General features: G+C 40.5%; 1 protein-coding gene across 4 annotated transcripts in view; it reads right to left on the bottom strand.

Moving 5' to 3' along the window:
* DDX58 (DExD/H-box helicase 58) overlaps positions 1 to 18,030 on the bottom strand; it is a 48,386-nt gene that overhangs the window by 9,919 nt on the left and 20,437 nt on the right. For all 4 annotated transcript variants that reach the window (XM_014464378.2, XM_014464379.2, XM_023762488.1 and 1 more), the window contains exons 10-14: positions 16,608 to 16,727; positions 13,812 to 13,969; positions 12,340 to 12,475; positions 11,340 to 11,488; positions 8,307 to 8,397 (exon numbers count right to left, since the gene is read on the bottom strand). In XM_014464378.2, the coding sequence (XP_014319864.1) occupies positions 8,307 to 8,397; positions 11,340 to 11,488; positions 12,340 to 12,475; positions 13,812 to 13,969; positions 16,608 to 16,727 (654 nt within the window). The remainder of the gene's footprint in view (positions 1 to 8,306; positions 8,398 to 11,339; positions 11,489 to 12,339; positions 12,476 to 13,811; positions 13,970 to 16,607; positions 16,728 to 18,030) is intronic.

The following is an 18,030-nucleotide window of genomic DNA, read 5'->3' as shown; positions in this document are numbered from 1 at the left end:
ATTCCAGCGGCGGCATTTACCAGCTGTGTGGCTTTAGTTGTGTTGTCTCAAAACAAATACTGATTAAAAGAATATATTAACTAATCGTAATACCTTTGCAAGTGTATAGGAGTTTACAGCTGACAAAACATTTTCATCTACTTACTCACGGGAACCTCACAAAGCTCTCTTAGGTTGGCGTGGCAAGTGTCACCATTCCCCTTCACAGATGAGGACCTTGAGGCTTTTGGGACTATGATAACTGACAGGCTAGCTTGCAGCAGAACCTGGCCTTGAATTTTTAAGTCTAGGATCCTAAGAGTGAGCAGTTCTCGGCCACTGATATAATGAGAGGAGAAAGAACTTCAGTGACCCCCACTTTAGAGTTAATAGAATTTATAAAAGTTCCATTTCTTTCCTAGTATATCGGCTGTCAAAAGCTTGAGATATACTTTGTGAAGGACAAAACAACTTCAAGACAGACACCATACTTCATTAATTTCATTCATTTGTTCATCAAACATTTATTCGGCATTATGGCTTGTCAGATAAGAATACAATGGTTAAAGGTCCACTTTTACCTACAAGGAGCTCCTAGTTTGAGGAAGAGGGGTATAATAGGAAGCTATAGTTCCACGTGACGAGCAATGAAGTGGAGGCAGAATGGATGCTGTGGGAATGTGGAAGGCTGTCTGGCAGAAGTGTTGGGGGCCAGATGTAAGCTGGCAAGGTCCTTGCACCTGTAGGGGCTAGCAAGGCTGGGATTCTCACCCACACAGTTTTCCCAGACTTGTTTGGATGGCGTTTATCAGTAGAATAAGAGCAACATTTGTAGAGCCTTTCATAGCTTACCAAGAAGTCTGTAATTATTTACTGAGATATACTGTACTGAGAACTTGTCCTTCTGCTGTGTCCCTCCCTTAGAGATTAAGAGGAACAAAGAATACATTCCTCTTGACAGACCTCCTATTCAGTGTGCTGTGTATAAATAAGATTGTGTGACTAATAAACTCGCTTCAGTTCATCAAGAGAACTGGGGTCCTCCCGATCCCGCTTTCCTGTCTTTCTTTCTTTTCTCAATTCCCACCTCCCTGCCTCAGCCCGGCTCAACCCTGTCAGGCTGGCCCTGACAGATCTGGCGCCCGAGCTAAGGGACTGAGGAACTGGGAAAAAGACGGTGAGGAACTCCGTCGGGCTTGGAGAGACGACGGTGAGAAACTCCTCCAGATAAAGAGTGCACTCGTTAAGGTAAGGGAGGAGCAAATTTTTTGGTAATCGGGAGTAAAGCATGGGGCAATTAGAATCTAGAGAAAATGCTCTTTATGGGCAAATGTTAAAGTTTATGCTCAATAGTAAAGGAACTAAGGTTAATGACAAGCAAGTAGAAAATTTTTTAAAATTCATTCAGGAGGTCTGCATTTCCTTATCGAATTTAATACGGGATTATTTAGATCCCAGACATGACCATAATCAACCGTCTCTTAAGCCAGAAGAAAAAAAGAAGCAGTGTGATAGCACAAAACAGGGGTCTAAAAAAGACAGTATATTAAAAAGAAATAATGTAACTTTTAAAGACAATTTAACTCCTCAAGATGAGGAGGATTTTGAGGAAGCTGCTGCTCTTTGTCATGATGATAATACAGGTATTGTTCAGGCAAAAGAGGAGGAAAAATGTTTTTCTGCTGGAACTGAAGAGGGCAGTGATATAGAGGATGTGTTGGAATGCTTTTTAGAAAAATTAAAGCTTCTTGGCAAGAAAAAGAGAAGCCGCGGGGGCTGTTCCCGCCGCTCTCCGCTGCCTTGCGCAGCACCAGTTCCACTTTCCCCTCTCCAGATGGCTTTGCAGGAGGCACGAAAGTGTGGTGAGGAATTGGACATTCACGCCTTCCCTGTTATGAAACAGGTGAACCCTCACACGGGACAGCGTGAGCGTGCTTATGACCCGCTTCCTTTTAAAACCTTAAAAGAGTTAAAAACAGCCTGTGCTCAGTATGGGCCCACTTCCCCTTATACTTTAACCATCTTGGAAACTATGGCCTCAGAGGCTCTCCCACCTAATGATTGGAGAGCTATTGCCAAGGCTTGTTTATCAGGAGGGGATTATCTCTTGTGGAAATCAGAATATGATGAAAAGGCTAAGGAGCAAGCTTCTCGTAATCGAGCTGCCCAGATTAATATTTCTTATGAAATGCTAGTAGGTGAAGGAGTCTATGCTGATACCCATAATCAAATTCAATACCCCCAGGAAGCTTATGGACAGATTAATGGAGCTGGGATTAAAGCCTGGAAAAAGTTACCCACCTCTGGTCAGAAAACAGAGGAGCTCTCAAAAATTATTCAAGGGCCAGATGAAAAGTATCAGGATTTTGTCTCTCGGCTATTACAGGCTGTTGGCCGAGTAGTGGTGGATGGAGAGGCTGGCATGTTAATAGTTAAACAGTTGGCATATGAAAACGCCAACACTGCCTGCCAAGCTGCACTGCGGCCCTATCAAAGACAGGGGACTCTCTCAGATTATATCCGCATTTGCGCAGATATTGGTCCCTCATATATACAAGGAGTTGCCATTGCGGCTGCATTAAAGGGAACCACCATTGAAGGAATTCTTCAGCAACAATTTAGCACAGGGAAAAGTCAAACACACAAGTGTTACACTTGTGGAGGAACAGGACACATAGCAAAACAGTGTCCTTCTAATAAAGGGGTTAATAAAGGAAATGGCAGAGGTCCCAAACAACCTGGACTATGCCCTAAATGTAAAAAAGGAAAACATTGGGCAAATGAGTGTAAATCTAAGATGGATGTCCAGGGAAATTCTTTGTCTCAACACCAGTCGGGAAACTACCAAAAGGGGCCAGCCCAGCCACGGCAAATAACAGGGGCATTGTCTATTTACCCTCCTGTCTCTATGCCATCTCAAGGCCAGCAGGCTGCACAGTACCCAGCCTGCCACAGAAAACAAAATAGATACAAGAGCTATTCCGAGCAACCCCCGGAAGTACCGGGCTGGACCTTGGATCCATAGAGATGAGACATTCTATCTGCCCTGGGTGCTGCCCTTGCCTACTGAAATAAACAAAATATCATTAGATTTAAAACCTCCCACATAGAGAAGAAATGATGATTTCCTTGCATTTCCGATACAGCTACAGCAAATGCCACCGGATCTGAAATTTAAAAATACGTCTGGGATTTCTGTACACGTGTAAAGAGAAAACTAGCTTGGAACTGAGGCGCGCATTGTCTGATTTTGGACATTTAGATAGAGTTCTAAGCTGAAATCTCTTTGCAAATATACAAAATAAAACCCAAGACTGATTATTTCCTAACAAAAATAGCAAATTTGACCCAAAGGAAAAAAGATGCAGCTAGATTCTAGCAGCAGGATTGGCATTTCCATAATAAAGAACAGTTTTTAAATACTAATAAAGGGTGTTAAAAGGTTAACTTCAAGGCTGAAAAGGAAATTCAGTAAAATTGTCTCTGTTACAAAAATTTGCTAAAGAATATACCTTAAAATAATAAATTGGATTTAAATCTCAAGAATTATTGAAATATATTAATTATAAAAATCTAAGTAGCCCAGGTAAAAGACGGCTACGCCCTTTAATTAAGGCTGGCTTCCCAAAGCAATTTCTAATAGAGGAAGGGCTAGCCTCCCTTCCCCCAACAGAGCAGGTAGGCCAAAAATTTCCCGCCAGTGACAACTTTTAAAGAGAGGCTTGCTTCTCAGTTTCCCATCCTTAGTAGAAAGAATGTAACTAATTTGCATTTTAATGGTTACCTGTTTCCAGTCAATGGCAGCCCAAGGCTTTGAGAGTTAGCTAAATTGAATTAGATATTCTGAAATAACTAAATACTAAAATATTAATCTAAATTTCCCTCACAAAAAATCTAAAGGATAGAATTAAATCTATTGATTATGTCATGTATTTTTAAAGTTTATTCTTAAAAATGTTACTGATTAAGAAATGCTAGATATTTAACTTGCCAACCGAAAGTTTAAAGTTCTGGTTAAATAAATTGGGAGAAATCATATAATTATAATAAAATTTCAACATTTGTCTAATTGAAAAAAGAGGATAAATTCTGTTATCCCAACCAAAAATTTTAAATACAAAGATCAGTTTTAATTTAATTGATATCTTTTAATAATTATAAAAGGTATATAATCTTTAAATTATATACACATATATATTTAATACTCTTTTAAGTTAGATTTCAAAACTATAATCAAGGAATGACTTTAGGACATTTCATGGGCCCTGAAATGTTTTCAAAAATTTATTCTCTTTTCTTAAAGGATTTTTTAATAAAGCCAATTTAATATACTTGAAATCACATAGAAAACTTTATCAAATAAATATTAATAAATATATATTTTAAGTTTTGCCTCTAAGAAAGGGCAAAACAAGTTATCTTATTTAATATTTCTTAAAATACAACAGTAGAATTTTAAGATATAATTTAAAATAACAAAAGCTCATTAATAATTTTTAATATTTTACAACAGCATATTATACATTTATTCCAAACAAACTTACAAACTAATTGTTTGGCAGCAATTTAATAAGAACATGAAAGGATTTTATCCCTTCCACTGTGTGGAAGGCCTCCTGGGAAGGCACTTAAGCATTCTATATTGACCTCTCTTGACCTTTTTGCCAAGGGGGTCCCTCTTCCAATTGCCTACAACTGTTGCCTAAGCTCTCTGTTCATACTGAGGTTGAAGCCTCATGGTGGCTGGTACCATGAATCTGTCTCTTGCCCAATAGCATAAGCTGGGCCCTCTCTGGAGAACAAACCTGGGTTCCCCATGATCAATGCCAGGGCCCCGCCAGCAGGCGAGGGGATCCTAAGGCAGTTACTGGGCATGAAGGCCACAGGGGCATACGCTATCAAGGAGACAGAACTAAACCTCACATCACCCTGCTTGGCCCCGGAGGATGGCTGGTTAGTCAATGACGGGTAAGACCCCTCAGGGAGGGGCGACCTAAGACAGGCACAGTCGCAGGGGGCCTCAGGGGAGAACTTGGGGGTCAACAGAGGTGGGGCACAGATCCTCACTCACCCCCCCAACTATGCAGGGGCTTGAACACTCGCCCCTTCTAAGGGAGGTCTCCTGTCCCCATGGCTGCTGCGCTTCCCATGCCCAGCTCAGATCGGGACCTAGATACCAGAAAGAGACTTAGCCCAGCCAAGATCAATACCCAGAAAACAGAGACTTAGCTAACAGCAACTACCCTATATCTAAATCCAGCTTAACACCAGGAATGCTCAAGGCCTTCTCAAGGATGCAAAATAATCCTTTCCATTAATATTTACAGTATAAACTAAGATTGTTATTAAAGTATTAAATTTGACAGTAAAATAGTAGTCAAGTTTTCAGATTAATTAAAACTAGCTCAAGAAGTATTAACCAAAATTATCATTTCATGGAAAAATTGCTTAACATACAATAAACCTAAAGCAGTCATATTTTTGTACAAAAAATTAAAATTTAAAGTTATCTAGACTGCATTATAAAATTTCCAAAAGCCTCCTAATAATTAAATTTAAAAAAAAAAGGGGGGCGGGAGGATAGTGGAAAGATAGTGGAAAAATACCATGTAAGGAAAAATATCCTGTAACTAATTTACATCTAGAAAAATTTTTTTTATTTGTAATGCTAACAGCAAGACACCCATAAAAAACACATATGGTGTCAAATAAGCCAAAGGAAAATCGTTTGGACAAAAATTAAAAGAATCCCAACTCTAAATTATAAATATGATTCCTTTATTAACCTTTGGTCGAGAATACGTTTTTATATTTTCAGAAAACAACTCCAAGACCATATGGATTCCTGCAACAGAAGAGAATTATCAGGACTGCTCCAGCCACAGAATAGCAGTGGCCCCGTGAGACAACAAGAAGAGAAGCAGTCCAGAAATAAAGATGGTGAAGACGCCTTATCATGCTAGCAGTCAGCAGCTGTGAGTCGCTGCAGGTTGCCCAGGACCAAACCAGAGAGGGTCGGACCTGCATTGCCACCATTTGTCCACCATCCAGAACTGAAATATTACTGCTGACATGTATACATAAAAAACTGTCAGACACTGAAACATGAACTTTGCCTAAAAAACAAAGAAGGGGGATCTGTTGGGGGCCAGATGTAAGCTGGCAAGGTCCTTGCACCTGTAGGGGCTAGCAAGGCTGGGATTCTCACCCACACAGTTTTCCCAGACTTGTTTGGATGGCGTTTATCAGTAGAATAAGAGCAACATTTGTAGAGCCTTTCATAGCTTACCAAGAAGTCTGTAATTATTTACTGAGATATACTGTACTGAGAACTTGTCCTTCTGCTGTGTCCCTCCCTTAGAGATTAAGAGGAACAAAGAATACATTCCTCTTGACAGACCTCCTATTCAGTGTGCTGTGTATAAATAAGATTGTGTGACTAATAAACTCGCTTCAGTTCATCAAGAGAACTGGGGTCCTCCCGATCCCGCTTTCCTGTCTTTCTTTCTTTTCTCAATTCCCACCTCCCTGCCTCAGCCCGGCTCAACCCTGTCAGGCTGGCCCTGACAGCAGAAGCACAATGACTGGCTAAGTTCTAAATAAATGTGGCTGGATGGATGAATAACTGAGGAAACAAATAAGAAAATATTTTCTGAGTGTTTATTTGTGGGGAAATAACAAAGGTGGAAAATCATATAGGACTCATGTTGGAGTCAGATGGTAAAGAACTTTGACCACAAGAATCTGTGGTGTTCAGCTGGAGAAAGATAAATATCACATGATCACACTCATTTGTGGAATATAATGAACATAAACGGATGAACAAAAATAGAGCCAGAGTCATAGAACCATCTAACAGATTATCCAACCTAAAAGGGAAAGCAGGGGAGTGGGGCGGGGTGAGAGATCAACCAAAGGACTTGTACACATGAATATGAGCATAACCAATGGATAGAGACAGTAGGGGGGGTGAGGGCGCGTGCTGGGGGGTTGGGAGTGGCTGGGGAGAGGTCAATGGCGGGGGGGGAGACATATGTAATACTTTAAACAATAAAGAATTTTAAAAAAAGAATCTGTGGTGTTGGACTTCATTTGGTATGCCAAATTTTCAAAATCTGAATTTGCCCTTTAGAGTCACGGAATTTAAAATTTGTATAAGGGGGAAGTGCAAGGGTGATGATTGAGGACTGACAGGGTGGGAACTGCTTATCATAACACTAAAGAGGAGGAACAGAGAGGAGCTGGCATTGCTGGTCACTGAGGCGTGGGGAGCACGGCTGTGAGAATGCCAGGTGAGGGCTGGCCACCTGGCTCCTCCTGGATAACCACAGAGGCAGCTTTACCTCCTCTGACCACCCTCGCTAGAGTTCAGGCTTGTCTACTTGGACTATTTTTAAACTCAAAGTATATAATACACACAAAAGCATCTATAGTTTAAAGAACAATAAAGCAGAAACAGAGCATTTCTACTTCCAGTTAATCTACTGGTTGAGCAGAAGAGTGACATGCTCAAACAATATGTAAAAAAAAGGATGGGAGGAGGCAATGTCTGCAACTTTCTGGCATGTGAGCATGTGATAGCCTTTTGATGTCAACTTGCCTAGGCTGAACTACAGTCCCTAGTGGGATTTGCAGTTGTAATTAAAGTTCTTAATCAGTTGACATTAAGGGAATCAACAGGGGCTTCACCCTAGGTGGGCCTAACCTAATCAATAATACTGATTAGGTATTAGTATTAGAAAAGGGCTTAGGTCAGTGATGGCGAACCTATGACACGCGTGTCAGAGGTGACACACGAACTCATTCTTTTGGTTGCTTTTTCTTTGTTAAATGGCATTTAAATATATAAAATAAATATCAAAAATATAAATCTTTGTTTTACTATGGTTGCAAATATCAAAAAAATTTAAATTTCTACATGTGACACGGCACCAGAGTTAAGTTAGGGTTTTTCAAAATGCTGACACGCCGAGCTCAAAAGGTTCGCCATCACTGGTTTAGGTATTTCCTGAGCTCAGGACTTCAAACAGCTCATGGCTATGGGGTTCCAGCCTGCTCCTGACCACCTACCCTGCAGACCTCAGACATGTTTTGCCAGTACAATTGTGTATGCCAGTACCTTGTAATAAATCCCTGTGTGTATGTATATGCACGTATCTGTGTGTGTGTGTGTGTGTGTGTGTGTGTGTGTGTGTGTGTGTGTATATATATATATATAAATAAAATCTCCTACTGGTTTTGTTTCTTTAGTTGAACCCTGATACAAACATAAAAAAGATTCAATAGATTACATATATTCTTATATATAGTATACCATATATAAATACCTATGTTCTGACTTGTTTTGCCACGTCCAGTCAGAATGTCAGGTTTTAGAAAGCTGAGTATAGAATTTTCCTCAATCCATTTCTTTAAAGCCTGAAAACGAAAAGCAATTTTCAGTTAGGCCCAATTTGTATGCCATCTGTATTAATTCAATACTGAAGTATATGCAAGAAGGAAAAAAACATGTTAAGTTAGTATACAGACAGTTTTCAGATTGATAAATCTAAGAAAACTGCTTCTTGGAATTGAATTCTATGCAATTATTAACCATAAACGTACAAATCTTTGTCATCGAAGATATTTTTAGTGATAAAAGCAAAGTTTAGATTGAAAGTGGGCATGTAAAACTAAAAAGTGAGTTTAGCAAGATCTAGGACACAAGATCAGTAGACAGAAATCAGTTGTATTTCTATATACCAGCAACGGACAAAAGAACCATTTACAACAGCATTAAAAAGTAATACTAAGGTATAAGTCTAACAAAATACGTGCAGAATCTGTATGCTGAAAACAACAAAACACTGATAAAAGGAACCAAAAAAGATGTGGTAGGTGGCATCGGAGGTAGCCCTCAACAATGTTTCCCCTGGTATTCAGATCCTTGTGTCCCTTCCCCTCAAGTGTGAATTGAACTTATTAACTTGCTTCTAATTAATAAAATAGGACAGATATGATGAGGTATCACTTCCCAGTTGAAGTTATAAAATGACTGTGACTCCATATTAGGCATTCTTCCTCAATCTCCCTTGGATCACTCACTCAGGGAAAGCCAGCTACCATGCAGCCTGTGGAGAGGCCCAAGTGAGTGAGCTTAGAAGCACATCTTCTGCCTGGCTGGCCGTGGCTCAGTGGTTGAGTGTCAACCTATGAACCGGGAGGTCACCGTTCGATTCCCGGTCAGGGCATATGCCTGGGTTGCAGGCTCAGTCCCCAGTGTGGGACTATAGGAGGCAGCTGATCAATAAGTCTTTCTCATTATTGATGTTTCTATCTCTCTCACTCTCCATTCCTATCTGAATGGAGATAAACCAATAAAAATGTATTTTTAAAAAAAGCAGCACATCTCCTGATGCTGCCAATAGACATCTCAGTGAGGTGGAAGTTGATCCTCCCAATTCAAGCCTTGAGATGACTGCAGCCATGGCCAACACCTCACTGCAGCCTCATGAGACGCTGAGCCAGAACCACCCAGTTAAGTTGTTTCCGCTTCCTGACCCATAGATATTGTAAGATAATAGATGTTTGTTGTTCCCAGTCACTAAGTTTTTTTTGGGGGGGGCAATTTGTTGTCAGCAATAGGTAACTAATATAGAATCCCTATATAAATGAAGAAATGTACTATGGTCATGGATTGGAAGACTCGACATTATTAAGATGTCATTTCTCCCTAATATTGTTTGTAGATTCAATGCAATCCCAAAAGAGATCCCAAGTAGACTTTTTCATAGATGTGGACAAGGTGATTCTAAAATATAAATGGAAAGACAAAGAAAGACAGCTAAAACAATTTCAAAGAAAAGAAAAAGTTAGAGAACTCATACTAGCTGATTTCAAGACTTATTATAAAGCTATAGCAATCAAGACAGTGTGGGATTATAACAATAAAAAATGGACAATTTACTTCTGTTTCAACACAGATAGATCTCAAAAACATTATGCAAAAGAATTAAGTAAAATGAAAACAGTCACAAAGGTCCACTATTTTCCGGTTTTATCTACATGAAATGTCCAGAATAGGCAAATCTATAGACAGAAAGTGATAAGCGATTACTTAGGACTCCGTAGAATTTTGATGAGGAGTGATTGCAAATGAGTGGGGACTTTCTTTGTGGGGAGATTGAAATATTCTAAAATTAGATTTTGGTGATAGTTGCATTACTCTGTAAATATACTAAACAAAGTAGTACTATATAATTTATATGGATAAACTCTAAGGAATAAAGATTACCTATAAATAAATCTAGTATTAAAAAAAAGACAGTGTGGGATGGGTGAAAGGACAGACATATAGATAAATGGAGCAGAATAGAGAATCCAGAAATAGATCCACATAAATACAGTCAACTGATTTTTTTTAAAGTTACAAAGACAATTCAATGGAGAAAGAATAGTCTTCTCAATATACAGTGCTGGAACAACTGGATGATCACATACAAAAAGAAAAAAAAAGCATCTCAACCCATACCTCAAAGTGGATTGGAGAGCTAACCATAAAACGTAAAAGCTTCTAGAAGATAACACAGAGAAAACCTCTGTGGTTGTGGGTGAGCAAAGTGCTCTTAGATACAATACCAAAAGCTCAATCCACAAAAAGAACACATTGATTAACTGGACCTCATCAAAAGTTAAAACTTTCCATCTGTAAAAGATACTGTTAAGAGAATGATAAGACCAGAAGAAAAAATTTCAAATCACGTTCCCAACAGAGGACTTTTGTCAGAATACAAGATCACTTAAAAATAACATGATAAGCCCTAGCCGCTTTGGCTCAGTGGATAGAGCGTTGGCCTGCGAACTGAAAGGTCCCAGGTTCGATTCCGGTCAAGGGCACATGCCCAGGTTGTGGGCTCGATCCCCAGTGGAGGACTTGCAGAAGGCAGCCTATCCTTGATTCTCTCTCATTATGGATGTTTCTATCTCTCTTTCCCTCTTCCTTCCTCTCTGAAATCAATAAAAATATATATTTTTAAAAAAATAACATGATAAACAATCCAGCTACACCCATTTTTAAATGGGCAAAAAATGTGACCAGACACTTCACCAAAAAAGATGTGTGGATAGCTAATAAGTATATGAAGAATGTTAAATAGTATTAGTTATTAGTTAAATGCAAATTAAAACTCTAGTGAGATATCACTACATACCCATAGAATGGTTAAAATTTTTTTAAATCAATGAAAAGAATAAAAAACATATAAAGGTATCAAGACATCATTATAAACTAGAGTAATTACAACAGTGAAGTAAAGAAAAGACAATCTTTTCAATAAAATGGTACTGCTCAATTTGTTATCCACAAGGAGGAAGAAGCTTACATCCACAAGTGCTCTGGTTTTCACAAAGAGAATGGTTCTGGTCTCTGGGTTTAAGTGGTACTCCTCTTGCAAGATGAAGCAGAGGTCCTTCAGTTTAGGGTTCTCATTGCTGGGATCCATAGAAATGCTCTCTAGTTCTTGCAACTTTTCTGCAAAAGGAGAACGTTTTGTAAACAACTTATAAATTCTAGAAATTTAGAACACACTGGGACTTTCAGCTATAGTTCCGTTAATCTCTTAATCTGACCAGAATTGTGTAAGTGAAAACCACCAATTGAATGCATACATTATTAGTAAATACACCAATAAATGCATATATTTTGTTTCCCCCCCCCGAAGAGCTGGTTGTTCAATGTTTAGCAGCACATCACTGGGTTACACATATGTGTAAGTAAATACTTCAGTATAGGCCCCCCAAAATTATTTTTTTTAATTTTATTTTACTGTTTAAAGTATTACAAATAGTAGTACATATGTCTCCTTTTTTTCCCCATTTCCCCCCAAATTATTAACAGCAATTACCTTTGGGGGAAAAATAGGGGAGAAGGAGAAGGAAGCCTTACTTTTCATTTAATATCTTCCTATATTTTTCTTAATATGAGGGAGATGGGATTATGAGCCATTTTGGTTTTCCTCTTTACATAGAAGTATATATAAATTACAGTATTTTAATATCATTAAAACACCTTTTTTTGTAGTTTGTAAATCTTTATAAAATTACTGAAAGTAAAATCAAAATATGCTACTATTAACTATTTCCATGAAATATGTCCTTTGCAAGTCCTACTATTTTTCCTTCTTCAGAATTGGAACTAGGGTAAGCCACAGGTTCTTTCCTTTAGTACCAGATTTCACTGAAGCTCCATGGTCCGGCCATCTGCGTAAGCCCAGGACAACATTCTGCCTGAGCATCACCAAATGCTCAATACAATGCCGCACAATTATGCTATCACTGCAGTCACCAGGCTGCATGGCTTCCTCCTCCGGAAACACCACCCACCTTCAAATCTGCGAGTGAGATCTTGCTCTATCTCATCAAATCCTGCTGAGCGGACATTGCTGAAGAAGTCTTTCAAGTAATCCAGAGCATCTTTCGTCCGTGCATGCTCATTGATAAGGAGGGCATCATTAAATTTCTGTTTAAAATGAAAACGGAGTTTCAATGTATTTCTAACGTCCAACACATCTGCTGTACTTAAGTTCAATGAGCTGTAACTTGGCATGGAATTAATTTTAAGAATAAACTTTTCTCAAATATGTTCCAACTTAGTTTTTTTTAAATGAACAGTCCCTTATGGTACTTAGTGAAATCTTGGAATCAAATACTGTTTCCAAAAATTCTCAGTTAGCTAGAATCAATAATTAATTAGGATCACTTTGGATTCTAGAGGTCTACCTTGGAAGAGAAAAAGAAAATTACAAGAAAAATGCATGTCAAAGACTAAAAGCAAATCAACTTCCATATCAATCTGTCTCAAAATTCAGACATTCAACTCAATCCCTTTATACATCTAAAGTCATCACTGAATGGTGATTGCGCCTGCTCAGAATGATGGCGCTTGACCACCTACACCAAATATTACGTTCATTAAAATTCTATAAATGCATTCTGGTTGAGTGTATCCTAAAATATCCGTATTTTCCTGTGCACATGTGGCTCTATCCGAGGTAGGAATACATGTTTCAGGATAGGGCAACAGGAGTCTCGTACTGAACTTTAAGGATGGCTGTCACCAGTCACATATCTACAGTAATGTTCATCCTCACCCAACTTTTCCTAATTGTGTCAATCATGGGAATGCTGGAGGCACAGCCTAGAGCAGGGATGGCGAACCTTTTGAGCTCGGCGTGTCAGCATTTTGAAAAACCCTAACTTAACTCTGGTGCCGTGTCACATATAGAAATTTTTTGATCTTTGCAACCATAGTAAAACAAAGATTTATATTTTTGATAGTTATTTTATATATTTAAATGCCATTTAACAAAGAAAAATCAACCAAAAAAATGAGTTCGCATGTCACCTCTGACATGCGTGTCATAGGTTCGCCATCACTGGCCTAGAGCCTCCCCTTGTCCATCCTATTGCCTCCAGTGTTAAGTTCAGAAAGCAGACAAAGACGATGCTGAATGGGGTAATTTTTGGAGTCTGCTTCATAAGAATCTTCTGGAAAGTTCCTATATGAGCTGTGGGGGCAGGATGAAAAATTGATGTTCCCTCCTCGGCTGCCACAGCACAGCTCCCAGTAGGTGCTACAACTAAAATATGCCTGACTAGCCCTGGCCGGTAGCTCAGTTGGTTAGAGAATCATCCCAATATGCCAAGGTTGTGGGTTTGATCCCAGGTCAGGGCACATACAAGAATCGACCAAAGAATGCATCAATAAGTGGAACAACAACTCAATGTCTCTCTCTCTCTCTCTCTCTCATCAATAGATAAAAAATAAAATATGCCTTTCCAAAGAAGCAACGTACCCGCAGATGTGAAGTGTACAAAAACAGCGCTGTACAAATCCTGCTCTCCTTGTCTTTGTCTGGCAGGTGCAGCACTGCACACTTTTTCTGAACTGCAACGATCCACTGTTCATATTTCTGTGTTCCATAATTCCTGTTTTGAATCTGAGATAAGTTTTCTGGAAAGAAAAAGTTTTTCATTGTGTCATATGTCAGTCATTTCAGGTTCTAAGCATGCCTTACCCTCTAATTTTCTTTCTTATTCTGTTCACAGAGTGGTCAGGGTTCAGCAGTCCGGGCTCTGTGCAGGTGCTGGGGCCTCGGTAAAGGAGGAGGGACACCCAGGCCTGTCCTCCAGGAGCTCAGTCTGCGAGGGACTCTAGGAACAGTCAGTTCTCAGGGCTCCCTGGGAAGAGCACAGTCCAATAAAATTCACAGGAAGAGCTCTATTTCTGGGCTAAAATGTTCCTCTTTTTAAATAAAAGGAACAAAAGAGGCTTCTGAGACAAGTGGCCTTGACATGCTTCTTCCCCAGGCCAACTACAAAGAGGTGGCCAGCAGTAAACTACATGAATCAACAAGTATTTACTGAACTTGGGGAAGCATGAAAATAAGCAAAGCTGTGGTCAGGGAGGTATATGGGAAATCTCTGTACATTCTGCTCAATTATGCTATGAACCTAAAACTGCTCTAAAAAAATAAAGTCTAGTAAAAAAATGAGCTAAGCAATCCAGAAATGAACAGTTGACAGGATTTGGACTGGCAAAAAGGAGGAGGTAGGATATTAGAGATGGAGGGAATAAGAAGGTAGAAATTCAAGCCCCCTCCCCAGGTCAGACCACGTCATAACACTCCTGGGTGATATCATGGCCTCCTAACTGGTCTCCCCACTTCTCCCCGGATTCCCTCCAACCCATTCCTCACTCAGCAGTTAGAGGGAGTTTCCAAACTGAAGGTGAGGAACTGCTATCCCACTGCTTCAGACAGATCCTCTGTGCCCCAGCCCTCCCTGCTTCTGATCCTCATCTCTATACACGCCCCTCCCTGCATTTACAGGACTGATGTGAGTCCCCACTCTCTACTCTCCCAGCCTCAGCCCATGCTGTTCCCCCGCCTGAAACACCCTTATCCCACCACCCACCCACCCCATCCCGTTGCTTTATTTTTATTACTTCCTAATTCTGGTTTTACTGTTACACTGGAAATGCCATGAAGGCAGGAGCTGTGTCTCAGGGTCCACAGTGTATTCCCATCACCCAGCACCTTGCCAACACTGAATGAACAAACAAGTGAATGAGCATGTTCAAGGCTAAATCAAAAAATTTAGTCGGGGAAGGAGTGGAAGGTAAAAGTGGAAAGAAGTAGAACCAGGTTGTGCAGGCAGGACTCAGACTGTCAAGGGAGAGACCTGGAGGGTTTTGCCTGTAAGCAAAGGGATTCAAGCAGGACACTGATGCGGTAAGACTGGTACTTCAGGAAGACTAGCCAGGCAATGGGGGAGGGAATGGATGGAAAAGAGAGTGAAGGTGGGCAAACCAGCTAGAAGGCTATTAGAAAAAGCCCTAAATCAAGCTGTAAAAGAAAAGAGAAGCAGAACAAGTGTGAGAGAAGGTGAGACACCATGAGATACCTTGCAGACATTAGAAATTCAATTGTCTCCCAAACTCTCAACTCACCCTGTGCCTGCCAAAGCTGCTCCTAGTTCTAGAAACAGTACCACTCACAGGCATATGCACAGGTGCCCAAGTGAGAAGCCTGTGGGGAAATCTTCCACTCCCTTCCTCTCTCCCTCCCACCCAAATCCAGTTAGCCATTAAGTCTGAACACTTCCTGTTTGCAGTGCTTTGCACAAGCCTCCTCCCTCACCACGCATCTCCACAGCCTCCGGTCCTCTTCCCTCACTGGTATCCTTATCACATCAAAATCTTCAGCTGCTTCCCATGCTTTTAGGGAACAATTTAAACTCAGCTTGGCCTACCAGACCCTTCCCTGTCTACCCCCTGCCTCTCCCTTTAGCCTCACTCCTTACTCACATGTTAAAATTACCATGAAAAAATATGTAACATATAAATAAAATTATCATGAAAAGCTTGTACTTTTTAAAACTCACTGCACTCTCTCTTCCTTCCATGCCTAATGCCTTTCGATCTCACGTAGCTGTCTCTCCTTCTTAACCTGGCTGACTTCTACATCTGTCCCAGGAAGCCTTCCCCGCAGCCCAGTCCTATTCCCATGTGCTCCCATGGCACCCAGCGTGTGACGCTGCCCGGTCCCATGGAAATTACTGGCATCTGATTCTCACTGTTTCACTGTGAGCTCCCGGAGGGTGGGGACTATGTCTTTGATCTTGCTGTTTCCATCTCTACCACAGTACCTGGCACAGTAATCTCTGGTGAATGAATGAGTGGATAATGAGGAGAAGAACAGAACTTGGTGACTTCATGAGAGAGCCTCAAAAGAAGAAGGATCAAAGGTCACCTCTAGGCTTGAATCTGAGCCATAGAGGAATGGTGGTTTCATTCCTACAATAGGAAGTCAGGACAGAAAGCTAATTTGGAAGGTCAAAAGAGCAATGAACTGATTTACATGTAATATATTTCAGGTGTGTTGTCCTGCATTCACTTTGGATTTACAAAGGGACAAAAAGCAATAGAAAATAAAGGAGGACTTGGAAGGTTCTTGAATAACCTATAATCAAGAGAGTCAACCTCTGGATAGGTCTTGGCATTGTCTGAACTAAGGAAATTGCAAACAAATATTAGTAACAATATGTGGCTATTCCCAAATGGAGAGGACAGGAAATGAAATTTATCTCACCGAGACTTATGGTACCGAGTTCACCAAAGATGCTCTTTGCCAGACTCTCTGTCTCCTTCATCAGCTCAGAGATGATGCATTTAAATCTGTTGGTGGTCCGTGATTTCACTTTCCTGAAAACTAGAGCCATCAAAGGAAAGTTAGTATTTCTCAGGAAGCTTATGTCAGATTTAAAGCAGGCATCCCCAAACCTTTCTCTACGGTTGTTACTTCCTCTGAGGCCCCACGCTCACAGGTAACTCACCGAGGTGATCCAACAAACACTCAGAAACCTTGCAACAGATCCCTCCTGCTAACATGTCTGCTGTGCTCTGGGTCTAACCCAACTTCTCACTCTGGCTTTCCTGTTACTCAACACCGAGTCCCTGCTCTAAGGAGGCTGGTGTCCAGTTTGACTCTGCAAATACCACTTTTTAAGCCTGTCTCTGTTCTTTGATTCCTTTCCACACAACCCTCAGGACTGTTTGCACTGTTCCTGACATTCACTATTGCATTGTTTCAGCAGAAATGTATTAACAGATCACCATGTGCCATATTCTGGTGACAGACAGTTGAACAGAACTCACTCTGTGTGTTCTTAGGGGACAAAAAGACACACTGCCAAGTAACCACAGCAGAGTGCGGTAATATAAGTATGCACAAGTGTCATGGAACACAGGGAGAGAAAAAAAACAAATTCTTCCGAGGGAGGCAGTGGTGTGGGATATGCAGGGGAAGAGGAAAGGAGGAAGCAAATGCAATCATGTACAAATACAGCATGGACCAAAGTTAGAGAGAAAAGGCATTTGACACATTTGAGGAGCCCACAGGAATGCAATGATTGGGTTTATGGGAGTTGGGAGGAGAGGAAGCTCAGAGGGCAGGGGGGACCAGGTTATGAATAAATATGTACTTGATACTAAAAAGTTCAGAGTGTGTGTCTTCTCTAAACCCCTACAGGCAGCTCCAGAAAGAAACGTAACTTCCTCCTCCCTATTTCATGTCTGTCTGTTCTGCCTTGTACAGTCACATGCTGTTCAGACAAGCATGAGATCATGTGTATTTCCTCTCCCCGCTCCCTCTTGCTGAATTAGTATAGCACTGGTATCCAATAAACATTTGCTAGTCAATCTTATAAAAATCATATTCTCATCTTTTGAGGTATGATGAATTCAGATAATTTCAACCAAAATTATCAGATAAATACTGAAATGATGAATGACCACACGGTATCCTCCTCAGGTATGGACACCAGGAAGGACCGAGCCCGGGTCTTGGCCATTCACATGCTTAGATTTTCTCATCACCTCTCCCTCTCAAGGTTCTCTGTATAAGAGTTTTACGGAAATGAAGAGTCAGACTGTTTGCTTCCTACAGGCCATTGCTGAGGTTCATCCATTGCTTGGGGAGAGAGCTCCGTCGAGGAGAGAGCCAGAAATGTGAT

The sequence above is a fragment of the Myotis lucifugus genome, unplaced genomic scaffold (assembly GCF_000147115.1).
Source record: "Myotis lucifugus unplaced genomic scaffold, Myoluc2.0 scaffold_246, whole genome shotgun sequence".
NCBI lineage: Eukaryota > Metazoa > Chordata > Mammalia > Chiroptera > Vespertilionidae > Myotis > Myotis lucifugus.
The sequence above is the reverse complement of the archived record's forward strand: the minus strand, read 5'-3'. Positions and strand labels throughout refer to the sequence as shown.